This window comes from Ornithorhynchus anatinus, unplaced genomic scaffold (assembly GCF_004115215.2).
Source record: "Ornithorhynchus anatinus isolate Pmale09 unplaced genomic scaffold, mOrnAna1.pri.v4 scaffold_93_arrow_ctg1, whole genome shotgun sequence".
In the NCBI taxonomy this organism is placed as follows: domain Eukaryota; kingdom Metazoa; phylum Chordata; class Mammalia; order Monotremata; family Ornithorhynchidae; genus Ornithorhynchus; species Ornithorhynchus anatinus.
The window spans coordinates 851,019-864,513 of NW_024396943.1; the positions used below are offsets into that span (position 1 = coordinate 851,019).

Sequence of the window (13,495 nt, forward strand, 5' to 3'; positions counted from 1 at the left end):
TCCCATCCAAATCCTTTCTTCCCCCTAACTTTCCCAGTAAAGTTGACCCCACAACCATCCCCCTGCCCCCCAATTAATCTTGATTGATTGATTTTTCTTCTCCCAGGTACTTTCCTTCCAACTACCACCTCTGCACTTAAAATAGCACAACTAAAGGGGTGGGAGAACAGCTATTTAATCCCTATTTAACAGAGGAGGAGCTGAGGCCCAGAGAGTCAAATGATTTACCCAAGATCACCATCAGACAAGTGGCAGAGGTGTGGCACAGCAGGCAAGTGCCAGACTCTCAGTCCTGTGTTTTTTCAACTAAACCATGCTACTTCTGAGAAGGGGAGAGGCTGGAGGCGGGGAGGTCAGCGAGGAGTTCAGTACAATAGGCATGGTGGGATAGGACAAGTGCCTGGACTAGTGTGGGAGCAGTTTGGGTGGAGAGGAAGGAGTGGATTCTGATTGTGTCATGGAGGAACAAAAGACTGGATTTGGTGACTGAATGGATTTGCAAGTTGAAAGAGAGGGAGAAATCAAAGACTGTGGCTTGGCTGAGAGGTGAGGAGAATGGTGGTGTTTTCAAGAGTGATGGGAAAGTTAGGAGGAGGAGAGGATTTGGAAGCAAAGTGGCCTAGTGGAAAGAGCATAGGCCTAGGAGTTAGAGGACCTGAGTGCTAATCCCGGCTCTACCTGCTGTGTGACCTTAGGCAAATCACTTGACTTCTCTGTGCCTGTTTCCACATCTGTAAAATGGGTATTTAGTACCTGTTCTCCCTCCTACTTAGACTGTGAGCCCCCTGTGGGACAGAGACTGTGTCCAACCTGATTAACTTGTTTCTACTCCAGCGCTTAGTACAGTACTTGACATATAGTAAGTGCTTAACAAGTACTATTATTATCATTGTGGCAGAAGGAGGATGAGTTCAATTTTGGACACACGAGTTTGTGGGGTCTGGCGCTGTCCTAGAGGCAGTAGGAAAAGCGACGTGGCAAAGCAAGTGAGAGTTTGGGGTCAGTCAGATAATCGCAGGGTGATGACACCTGAAGTAGAAAACCTAATCAAGATGGCCAGCCCACCCTCAGGGAGACTGTCCACTGGAGTGTGGTAGAAGCAGCAGCATGGTGTCAGATTCCAGATTAAGCTCGCGAACTCCCGGGCTGGAGTGCTGCCCGGCCTTCTCTCCGGCTGGGAGACCTGGCCCCCACACCGGCGCAACGTTCAGCTCCTCCACCAGTTCTGCCACCATCATTGATAGGACAGGATCACAGACAACAAAAATCCTGGAATGTAGCCAGGCTCCTGGCATCAAAGCTATGCTTACTGCAACACGGTTGCAGTGGCTAGGCCCAGTAGGTGAATGAGTGGCAGAAGGCAGTCCGCACCTTGCTGAAGTCCATTATCCATGTCTGCTGACACATAACATTTTTATCGGAGAGGCCACTGAAATGAAGATTTACACCACTAAGTTCCAAAATATTTCATCAACACCCACTTCTCCAATCAGTCTTCTCACCAACTCAATTAGGGGATGTGGACTTCTTACCAATGTGGAGCCAGCTCCTTCCCAGAGGCCATTGAAAACCTTCTCACTCCACCAACTCCAGGAGACAGGCAGGCAGACAGGCAGAAGAGACTGACAGAGAGAGAGGGCGCAAGATCTTTCTCCGCTCCGACCAAGAGAACTCAGGGGGATTTGGCTCCGTCCAGGAACACCCCTTACTGTGGTGGTGCCAAAAGGTCATGGGTCACAGCACTTTGGCTTCTGGGGAAATGTCTCTCCTTTACTTTTCTGCCATTCACCAGCCAACCTTCCTCAGGACCTTTGGATGTTTTGAAAGCACATTGCCCGCTCCATTGATTGGCAGTCTACCAATCCGAACCCATGCTCTACAGTGAGCTGCAGTAGAGAACCTGAAAGCCAGAAGGGCGGAGGAAGTGCTTTAAGAAGCCGGAAAAACAAAGCCTCAGACAATACTGCAACCCAGCTGAAAACCAGAAGTCAGTTGTTGCAGATAAAACAGCCCAGCACCCTGTAATCTGTTGGAGCTAAAGCTTCATCAGGAACAAGAAACAAGGCTAAAGCAGAAACAGCCTAAGTCACTGGAAACAAACGACGGGGTAGCACGACAAAGCTCAGCTTTTTTGTGTGTGCACAGCATGGTTGGGACTGTGGGTTCTGTGGTGATCTTTTTCAGTCACATACGCACAGATGGGTGAATTTTGCCATCAGTACCAGTCTATATGTAGTCACGTGATGACTGGTCCGGACCATTTGAGGCGGTTCTCCAATTGCCCTCTGCCCCTCACTGCTACCACTCGAGACCACGTCCCAGGGCCAGGCAGGTGGGTAGGCCCTGGGTTGGAGTTGGTCCAACAGTGGGAACTGGGGGGCAGAGTAGAGTCTGGGGCTATGCCCTTCCCACTGGGTATAGCTGTGTTGGGCTGCCATTGCAAATCTCTCTCTGGGAGGGAGCAGCAAATTATCTAATGTTTTAAAAGTAAAGCAATAAGGAGTCCTCATGGTCACCTGCTTTGGGGGGTTTAGTGTCCAGGACTCAGCACTAGCCTCCCTGCCAGACCCTAGGCAGGAAACAACAGTCCCTCGGGAAAGCGATGTTGGAGCTCTCAGAAGATGTGGCAGGGATGGGGGCTGGTAGCATCTGACAGGAATAGACAGAACATAACTGCTGCTCATGAATAGACTTCCCTGGAAGCACCCTCCCTTCCCCTCCCCTCTGCCCCCCCATTCCTCCAGCCAGCGGGCTCAATCCCCGGCACTTGGGTCTGGGGTGGCAGCTATCCCAGACGAAGGCTGGCCTGCCTCATGCTTAAGCAAAGGGATGAAGGCTTCTCTGACAGAGGTACCCCTCCCCACAAGCAGGTGGCCCCTGAGAGAGGGCCACCAGCTCTCCCTTCTGGCCACTCCAGTGGAAGGGCCACTTCTCTGGGATTCTGCCCCCATGAGGGCTGTTCACTCGTCCCTGTCCTGGCTGCCACCTTGGCTACAGATGCTGGTAATTGAAGTGACTCCCCCTGTCTGCAGCTTGTCCTCAGTATCTGCCACACCGAGATTGGGAACCCCCAGAAGGACAGAAGTCAGGGTGGATTTGGCCCAGCACAGAAAATAGTCTTCGGCTCAAAGCAGGTGCTCAGCAAATAACATTCCTCTCACTCTACTCTGCCACATCCACTGCCAGTGCTACAGCTACTATGCCCTGCTGCCCTGGTCATGTGGCACCTGGCACTAGCCCCTGGCCTCTTCCCCTACAGAGCAGAGCTGGGCCTCTCCCTCTCCCTCCCTCCCTCTTTCTCTCTCTCTCACACACACATATACACACACACACACATGAATCAGGCCCCCAGGACCCCCAGTCCTGCATCATCTGCCCCTGGGGTCTTTCATGTTCCACCTTGGAAGACTGCAAACCCCTGCCGCTCACCCCACCTGCCCTGTACCTCCACTTCTGGCCTCGCTCCTGGGCCAGGGTCCTTGAAGAAGAAGGGCCCCTTGCCTTTTCTTCCCAGGATCCTCCAGCAGCTATTACATCATCACCTCCCTCACTGCTCCTGGCTCTTCCCAGATCCTGACTTCCTGGGCCTTTCTCCGGGCTCTAAGCATGAACCAAGACTAGTCTGGGCATTGGTGTCCAGTTGTGTGGTCTTATCTGGTCAGGAGCAACTATTCAAAGTCCCTTTTCTCCTTTCCTTTTTAAAGAAAGGATAAACTGCTTACTCCAGACACACTCATATGCATGCACATGCACCCCCGCCCCCAGCCACCCCCCACTTCTTCTTGTGGGCAGCCTGCAACCAGAATCAGAACTGATATAAAAGCATTGAGTGAGACTAGACTTATCTGATGATGGCCAGCTCATGGAGACAGAAACCAGCCACACCACCTTCTGGAGAGGCCTCCCCTCTTGCACATGACACTCTCGCAGCTCCTTGGGATCAGAGAAAAGTGGAGGCCAATGGAAACCTGCAACAGGAAATGCAGCTTGAACTCAAAAACCTGCACCGGACCAAAGCCCCTCTGAGCAGTTCAGGTGGCACCACCCTCACGACGGCCCAGGGGGATTCTTACCCCAGTGGCAAGAATGCATTCTGAACTCCTGGACTGGTCTTCCATCATCAAGCAGAGGAGATCCTTTGGCGTCTAGAGAGAGGCCAGCCAGATGTCCAGGCAGGACCTCTGCTCTGACTTGGGTGCTCTGACTCACTCCTGCAGTCCAGGCCAGGAAGATCCCCGGATGGGGTGACATTCCTGCAGAGACCAGGGTACCTGTTGGGGGCCTCTGCTCCCCAGACCCCTGCATCAGCTCTTCCTTCATGAGTGGCACCCTGAGGAAAGGCTGCCGAACTTCAGAGTCACCGCCAAAATCACTGGCTTCTGAGAGAGCACGAGAGAGAGAGAAAGAGATTGAGCAAGCCAGCCAACTGCAGAAATTTCCGGGGTCTCTTGCTGCCTCCATTGCTGGCAGAACTCCCACTAGGATCCTTCCAGACTGGCCGCCTGAGGGACGTCGCCCACCAGCTACCCTCCTGCATCACAATGTGGCTTCGGACCAAAACTCAGTCCAGCGACAGCCTCCTCTCCCTCGCAAGGTGATGGATCCCGGAAAGGTACATGGAGTGACAGCAAGGACTTCATCTAACCGGGGGATTTCTCTAACCTCAGAATCCCCTGACCCCATCAACAGCCAACAGACCCAGGCCCTGGGAATTGCAAAGCCAATTGGGCTACCCCATGTGATCCACTGAGCTCCCTAGTCTGCCCCACCACAGAATGACTGGTGCAGTCAGGGTGGAAGGAGCCCAGCCCCCAGCCCTTTCCTTGGCGCCACTGGAGTGAAGTGGGACTGCATGCTGATCAGCGGCTCCCATTTAGCCCATTCCAGGCCCCCAGGCTTGAGAATGCAATGAGGCAGCTTCAAGCTGGAGTCCAAATAAATACCCTTCCCATCCACTGGGAAACTCTTCAGCATGAACAGTCAGGACCATCAGTCCCAAGACTTGGACTTGGAGACAGTTATTCAGGAATTGCGCTGTGCTGATGGTAGGCTGTCGAGGCACCGACACCAGGAGGTGATGAATCACTTTGCTGAATCACTGCCCAATGGATATGAATAAACGTGAAGAAAACCAAGCTTCCATCCCAAGCCAATATCCGGGAAATCCTACCCACAAAGATCTTCCTCCACATTTTTCTATTTTGACATCAGTACACAGATGATATTTGTTAAGCGCTTACTAGACAAGGAAGTAGAAGACAGCCATTATGGGCAGGGATTGTCTCTATTCATTGCTGAATTGTACTTCCCAAGCGCTTAGTACAGTGCTCTGAACTCAGTAAGCGCTCATTAAATACGACTGAATGAATGAATGAATAAAAGAACGAAAAAGGGCAGCATGGCTTCTGGAAGATTGACAGAGATGTGGTGATAACAGAGCACCAAGCTTCATACCAAGCTGAAGGTTCAGAAAACTGGTGGTGTCCCAACTCCTCTCTAGCTAAGGCCTGGACCAACCTCCGAAGACACATCTGGCTTCTGGAATAGGGTCACCAGTGCCACCGAGAGGCCACGCCCAACACCCCAAGGAGGGAGCGCAGTCAGTTTCACACCATTGGAGACACCTTCCCGGCCACACTGCTCCACTTGGCAGGCCCGGGGAGGAGAGCAGGCAATGGCAGGGTACCGGAGTAGCAAGTGGAGAAACCAGCATGGCTGGGAGCTGTCAGGAAAGGAGTGCCTCTCCCCAAGTAGAGAAGAGCTTAATGGAGATTGAGATGCCAAGAGCTCAGTGGTTAAAACGGAGGCCAGCCCTGCTTGGAGCAAACCTTGTAGCTCTGGCCTGCCAGCCACACTCACCCATATGGATCAGATCAGGCTTCACTGTCAGTATTGTTGCCTTTGGCGATGTATGGAGAGGCATGTGCTGATAAATGGGAGTCTGGGAAAAGGGCATTTTCCCCCAGTCTTCCAGACAAATTGACAGTTAAAAGGAGTCTCCCCAAAGGTCTCCCCAAGTCCAGGCATGTGCTAGGTTGGTGCTGCTCACCTCAAAATGGGTGGCTTGCCTTACAGGATTCTTTTGGGCAAACTTTCCCACCAGTCTGTGAACACCTCTCCATTGTTTCTAGTGTTGGAAGGGACTGTGAGCCCCCAACCCTCACAGGGCCCCTAAATCTCGCCATCCTAAATAAGGTGTGAGTAGTAAAATGTTCATTTCTAACTTGTATAGCATTTTCTTTAGGAAAAACTCTAAATGTTTATTGGACAAACTCTAGTCATTTCTAACTGGAATTGTTCCCTGAAATCTCTCCAGGCCATGCTTAGCCTTTGATTTGCCAGAAAATCTGGGTGGCTTTTCCATCTGGGACACTGATAATTGTGCCAAGATGCAACTCTGACAGACAAGTGTTTGGAGATAGAAGGACCTTTGGATTTCTGGCGGGATGGATCTATAGTGTTGGTTATGCTAATCTTTATTTTAAAATAGAAAGTTTTCATAGGCTCATCTGGCCTAGCGCCATTTGCTCTGGACTCCTTGGATCCTAATGGGTGAACCAAAATGGAACTGGGGCCTGAAATGGAACACAGTCAAGGTCCAGGCCTGAGGTGCAAGTCTGGTGACTGGTGACTTTCTGTATGTCGGTTGTCACCCTAGGAAAAAGGGATGCTGGATGTAAAGGGGTGGCCACCGACGTATATATATTTCCCTGGGAATTTCGCCAACTTTGGGTGCAAAAGTATTGGATCGAGCCCCAGCGGAGGAGAACTGAGGGAAATGTAGAGTCTGGGCTTAAAAAATAAGGGTCCATCCTCAGTGTGTCACATAGACTCTAGATTCGAGACAGAGCAAGTTTAAGCAACCCTGCATAGGGGCGGAGAGGCCTTAGTGTCTGCTCGTTCACCCTGTAGGATGACACTGAAGGGAAAGATAGGTGAACAAACAAGGCCACTTCCTTCCATCCAAATGGACCAGATGTTCAACTCCTCTTCCCACTGCACTCTCACCTGTTGACTGCTTCTTGCCATTTCTGTCATTTCTGCAGGAGGACTTCCATCTCGGGAAATTGGAAGACCAATACTGGATCAGCAATGCTGGAACAGATTGCGATGTCTGATAGGTGAGGAAAAAGAAGATCTGAAAACTCTGCTCGGTGTCCTGTTAGGGACTTCAGAGAGGAGCTAGAGGAGACAGAGAAAAGGAAAAGGAGAGAGAGAGAGAAAGAGAGAAAGAAAGGTCAGGAAGGATGAGGAAGTGAATGGGAGACAGTGAACAATACAAAGAAAGAACAGAGTGAGTAGGGAAGAAGGGAGGGAGGGGAAGATTGGAAAGAAGTGGAGAAAATGAGATGGGTCTTTCATTAGAGCAGTTCTCTCCATCACCCTAGCAATAATAACATTAACATGGATGAAGCATTTACTGGCAGCAGGGTCCATCTAAGGCTCTGGGGGCTCTGGTCAGCCGGCAGGCCTCTTGGTGGCTCTGGGAAGTGGAGGGGCAGGCTAGCCATTGTTGCTGCTGCTATCCTTGCCCCAGAGGCCTAATCAATCTGTCTCACTCTGAGAAGGTTCTGCAGGCAATGTCTCTGTCCCTTGGCCTCTGCCCCGGTTACCTGACTTCAGCTCAGAGTGGCTCTGGGTTCCTGGTGTCAAGAGTCACAGAGACTGGGGCAAAAGGGGTCCAGCATTTGCTGTTCTCCCATCAGGGCCAAGAGGTTCCATTGGCCACCCTTTGTCTCTGTTCCTGGCCCTCCCTGATCTTGCCCAGGCTAATTCTCATGGGCCAGGCTGTGGGAAAGGCAAGACTTGCCACAGCAGCCTGACAGTCAGTCAGTCAATCAGTGGCCTTTATTGAGTGCTTACTTTGTGCAGAGCCCTGGACTAAGCATTTGGGAAAGGACAATACAGTAGAGTTGATAGACAAGATTCCTGCCCACAACCCTGATGTTTCTGAGTTCCTGGCTTGGGCACATTTTGTGATAGTTCTGCAGGTCTGGCACCCACAGATTTGAGATTGAAATCAGCTTGACCAGGGACTTCCTTTTGCCTTCACAGATACAAGCTGTGGGTGGATGCATGCTCAGAAATGTTTGGAGGCTTGGACATCTGTGCAGTCAAAGCCGTGCATGGCAAAGATGGCAAGGACTATATCTTTGAGGTAAGGGCTAGAACTTCGGGAGGGGGAAGTGAGAGGAAAAAGAGCTCCAGGTGGATGCGGGTCATGGCAGAACTTGAGCCTCTAGGGTTTGAGCACCCCTCCCCCCAACCCTAGGCTCCCTCCTCTTCCTTAATGAAATGATTTAAAATAATTCTAATAATTGCATTTGTTGAGGGTTAATTCTGTGAGGGTCACTGTACTCAGTCCTAGAGAAAGGAACTAAAATCATCATTCTTGGGAAGGAAGTGGAGTGTGGCCTAGTGGAGAGAGCCCAGGGCTGGCTGGGAGATGGAAGACTTGGGTTCTAGAATCAACTCTGCGCCTGGCAAGTCACTGCATCTCTCTGGGCTTCTGTTTTCTCCTCTTGCAAATGGGGATTCAGTACCTGTTCTCCCTCCCCCTTAAACTGTCAACCCTGGAAAGGACAGGAACTGTGTCCAATCTGATTATCGTGGATTTACCCCAGTGCTTAGCACAGTGTTTGGCACATTTGTCTTGTCTTATGCTGTCGAGTCATCTCCAACCCATAGCGATTCCATGGACACATCTCTCCCAGAATGACCCCTCCATCTGCAGATGTTCTGGTAGTGTGTCCACAGAGTTTTCTGGGTAAAAATCCAGAAGTGGTTTACCATTGCCTTCTTCCGCACAGTAAACTTGGGTCTCCACCCTCGACTCTCTCCCATGCACTGCTGCCCAGCAAAGGTGAGTTTTGACTTGATTGCCTTCCACTCACTAGCCACTGTCCAAGTGTAGAATGGAATGGGGATACCTCTGCTTGACTATCCCTCCCACAGCCAAGGCTGGTAGAGTCCTGGAAACTTTCCAGGTGCGATCCTGAGGGGGGGTTTGGCACACAGTAAGGACATAATAAATATCATCATCATCATCATCATCATCAATTCAGAAACTCACTGTCCCTAGCTGACAATCTGAAAGGGGAGAGCTCGTTACAGACAACCAGGGAAAAAAAATGAAAGTTAGGGGGTGTTGAATGGTCTGTGCTGGGACACTGGGGCAAAGTCAGGGATGGAGAGAGGAGAGTCAGGGGTGTCAGATGGTCTGTGCTAGGTCCCTAGCAGAGAGTCAGGTACATAGGGGGCAACCTTTACACAATTCCCCCAGCTTTCTATTGCCCCCTGTATCAGCCAAATACTGGTCTGGTGAAAGATTGGTCTGACCCAGTATAGCAAAGCTCATGTTGAATGGTGATGATCCCATTTCTCAGAATCAAGTTTAGCAAAAGAAAATTTATGTATGGTCCCATGAAGGCAGAGGAATGTGGTATTTGTTAAGTGCATAGTCTGTGCCGTGCAATGTACAAAGCACTGGAGTAGGTGCAGTATATATGCAGATCAGATGTGGTCCCTGTCCCATGTGGGGCCCACAGTGTGAAGGAGAGGGAGAATAGGTATTGAATCCCCATGTTAAGATGAGGAAACTGAAGCCCAGAGAAGTGAAGTGACTTATCCAAGGTCACATACAGCAGACAAGTGGTGGAACCTGGGTGATACACAGGTCCTCTGACTCCCAGGCCCAGACTCTTTCCACCTGACCTCCCTGCTGCTTCTCAGCAGCCCTGAAGTCAGTGGTCAGGTGATTTTGCTTGACCCAGAGCAAAGACTGGAGAGATTTTAACAAGATGGTCCAGGCAGAAAAGTACAGGTTAGACTGATTCTGAAGGGAGAAGCTGGAGTCTGGGAGACCGGGGTGGACAAGTGGTTGGACTAGGAAGGTAGCCTTAAGGGGGACAAGAAAGAGCAGATCTGGTAAATGTTGTTGAGGAAGAACTGGCAGGATTTTGAGACAGACTGAAAGTCAGAATTAAAGATGACACCAAGACTGTGGGCTTAGGGCTTGTCAACTGTGATGGGAAAGTTAGAAGGCAAGGTTTAGGAGGGAAGATGAGAAGTTGAGTGTTGGATATTTTGAGTTGGAAGGACCCTGGAACCAGAAGGAGATGTGAGATTGGAAGACAGGTGAGAAGCCAGTTGGGGTGTTGGGGCCATGGAATGGCGATAGCAGAAGCTGTGCAAGACACTTGGTGGAGAGAGAGGAGACAGGTGAGTACCTTGTCCTAGTAATGGTCTCTAGTAAGGCCCTGCTGGATACGGAGCACAGAATTAACACTGAGGGTCTGTGCTGAGCATCTGTGTCCCACTTATAAAGATTTCCATGGAAGGAGTGTGCATAATTTCCATCAGAGCCTAGACCAGAGTTTAATTACCCTCTGGGATTGGGAAGTCCTTTCTTAAATGGACTCTAACTCACTAATCACCTCCTCCAAGAGGCCTTCCCAGACTGAGCTCCTCTTCCCCCTCTACTCCCTCTGCCATCCCCCCTTTACCTCTCCGCAGCTAAAGCCTCATTTTCCCCTTTTCCCTCTGCTCCTCCACCTCTCCCTTCCCATCCCCACAGCACTGTACCCGTCCGCTCAACTGTATATATCTTCGTTACCCTATTTATTTTGTTAATGAATTGTACATCGCCTTGATTCTATTTAGTTGCCATTGTTTTTACGAGATGTTCTTCCCCTTGACGCTGTTTAGTGCCATTGTTCTTGTCTGTCCGTCTCCCCCGATTAGACTGTAAGCCCGTCAAACGGCAGGGACTGTCTCTATCTGTTGCCGACTTGTTCATCCCAAGCGCTTAGTACAGTGCTCTGCACATAGTAAGCGCTCAATAAATACTATTGAATGAATAATGCTGCTGTTGAAGTTTTTTCTTCTGTCTGCATCCCTTGTGGAAATGGAAAAGAGCAGGACCGGAGCCTCTGGGTGTTAATCTGCCCGAGCTAGGTGGCCCCTCAGCCCTCCATCAGATGGGCCTGTCTTGATGTCCCTTCTGGGCCAAAGCTGACCACTTTGCTCTGGGCCAATTTGTCCACACTCCATCTTTCAACACAGACTGGTTGCCTACTGGGTGCCTTACAAGGCATTCGACCTGGCCCCACCTGCCCAGTTGGCCTGCTCCATGGTCATTAACCCATTTCTTCTCCCTGGGACAGGTCATGGACTGTGCGATGCCTTTGATTGGAGAGCACCAAGCAGAGGACCGGCAGCTCATCACAGAACTGGTGGTGGGCAGAATGAACCAAGTGCTGTCCAAGACCCCGGTCCCATCCCCTCAGAGACCCACAGCCACTCAGCAACCTCAGGTAAGCAGCCCCTCGGGAGAGAGGCTGGGTTGGGAATTGCCTTCCCTTGGGGTGGGGTAGAATCATCTTAGAAAAACATTTTGGAAAGAAGACTTGCCAAAGGAGGGGCGGAACTGATTTGAAGTCTCTGAATACCCGATTCTACCACTTACACCATTGTTTTTCTTTGAATCCTCACCCTCCCTAGAGAGCCCCAGCCTCCAGGGGTGGGTTCAGGGGAAATGGACCTAGCTGCCCTACCCGTAGAGCTTTATGGTACCATAGAGCCACCATCCCAGAAACTATTTCCTCACCTGGATCTCTAGGGACACTGAGTGGAGGGCTCTCTTCCTCCCATTTATCCACTCACTTCTCCCCCTCCCTGCTCGTTTGCACTCATCATTCCTCTCCCACTTATGTACTCATTGGCCTCGTTCTTGATTTTTCCACTTCCACTTCTGACCCCCTGCTTCTCACCATGCCCGCTGCCTGGACATCCTTCCCCCTTCACATCCGCCAGACCCCAGCTGTCCCCACCGTCCAAGCCCTCCCGAAATCCCACCTCCACTCAGAAGCCTTCCCCGACTAAGTTCTACCCACCCATCTCTTCCCAGGTGGCATCCATCCAGCAGCCACCCTCAGTACCTACGTGTACACCTTGACACCTAGGCATGGCCTCCACTTGGATCAATTTCCAAATCAGTCTCTAAAAGCAGTTTTGTGTTTGGCACAGACTGCCAGTTTTGCTGAAGGAAAAAAGTGGAGACGTGTGGTCTTATCAGACTCTGCGAGGACTCGCTTGGGGGACTGGCAGGGATGATGCAACTGTCACAGGAGCTCCAGGGCCCCTGTGGGTTGTGGGCAGGCAGGACTGGGCCTCCATCATACCAACCCAGCTCATCTGTTCCCCTGCGGGAAAGAGAGAACTGACGGAGGGCCTTAAAACCAACGGTCAGGAGTTTCTGCTTTAGGCAAAGCGGCCCGGGCAACCACTGGAGGGCTTTGAGGAGTGGGGAGATGTGTGCAGAGTGACAGTTAACAAAGATGAACTGGGCAGCAGAGTCAATCAACTAAAGCAGTGCAGCCTAGCGGAATGGGCATGAGACCGGAAGTCAGAAGACACAGGTTCAAGTCCCAGCTTGGCCACTGGCCTGCTGGGCAACTATGCACCAGTCACTTCCCCTATCTGGGCCTCAGTCCCTTCACCTGGAAAATGGGGATAAGATAGATTGTAAGCCCCGTGTGGGGTAGGGACTGTGTCCAATCTCCCAACCTTGTATCTAATTCAGCCCACTGTAAGTGCCTGATAAAGGCCATGTGTGGCTACTGGGTGCAGAGCACCAAACTCAGCACTTGGGAGAGTACAATAGAGTTAGAAGACACATTTGAGGAGCTTATGATCTAGTGGGGGAGACTGTTAAATAAATTACAGATAGGATGAGTTATAGGGTATGAATGAGATTTGTACCTAATTGCAACACGGATTGTGAGATGTGCTGAGGTGACGCGGAAGGACAGAAGTGGCAATGGGGTGGGGAGCAGGGGTGGGGAGATGAGAGATTAGTCAGAGAAGGCCTCCTGGAGGAGATGTGATCTCAGTAGGGTTTGAAGATGGGGAGAGCTGTGGTCTGCCAGAAAATAATAATAAAAATGATACTAATTGTGGTTTTTGATAAGCATTTCTATGTAGCAAGCACAGTATTTAGCACTGGGGCAGATACAAGATAATCACTTCAGACATGGTCCTGGTCCCACATAGGGCTCAGAGTCTAAGTAAGAGGGAGATGAGGTATTAAATCTCCGTTTAACAGGTGAGGAAACTGAGGCACAGAGAAGTGAAGTGACATGTCCCAAATCATACAGTAGACAAGTGGCAATGTCCGAATTAGAACCAAACAGTGTGGTCTAGTGGAAAGAGCCCTGGCCTGGGAGTCAGAGGACCTGGGTTCCAATCTCAGCTCTGCCACTTGTCTGCTGTGAGACCTTGGCCAAGTCATTTCACTGTGCCTCAGTTATCTCATCTGTACAATGGGGATTAAGACTGTAAGCCCCGTATGGGACATGGACTGTGTCCAAACTAATTAGCTTGTATGTACCTCAGTGCTTAGAACAGTGCCTGGCACATAGTAAGCACTTATCAAATACCATAATAAAATACAATAAAAAAGGTCCTCTGACTCCCAGGCCCATGGTCTTTCCAC

At 50.7% G+C, this 13,495-nt stretch overlaps 1 protein-coding gene across 1 annotated transcript in view; it reads left to right on the forward strand.

Moving 5' to 3' along the window:
* Positions 1-13,495, forward strand: part of SYN2 (synapsin II) — a 141,854-nt gene that overhangs the window by 93,747 nt on the left and 34,612 nt on the right. Inside the window, exons 8-10 of the mRNA XM_029057319.2 lie at positions 7,047-7,121; positions 8,056-8,158; positions 11,166-11,315. Coding sequence (XP_028913152.1) covers positions 7,047-7,121; positions 8,056-8,158; positions 11,166-11,315 — 328 coding nt within the window. The remainder of the gene's footprint in view (positions 1-7,046; positions 7,122-8,055; positions 8,159-11,165; positions 11,316-13,495) is intronic.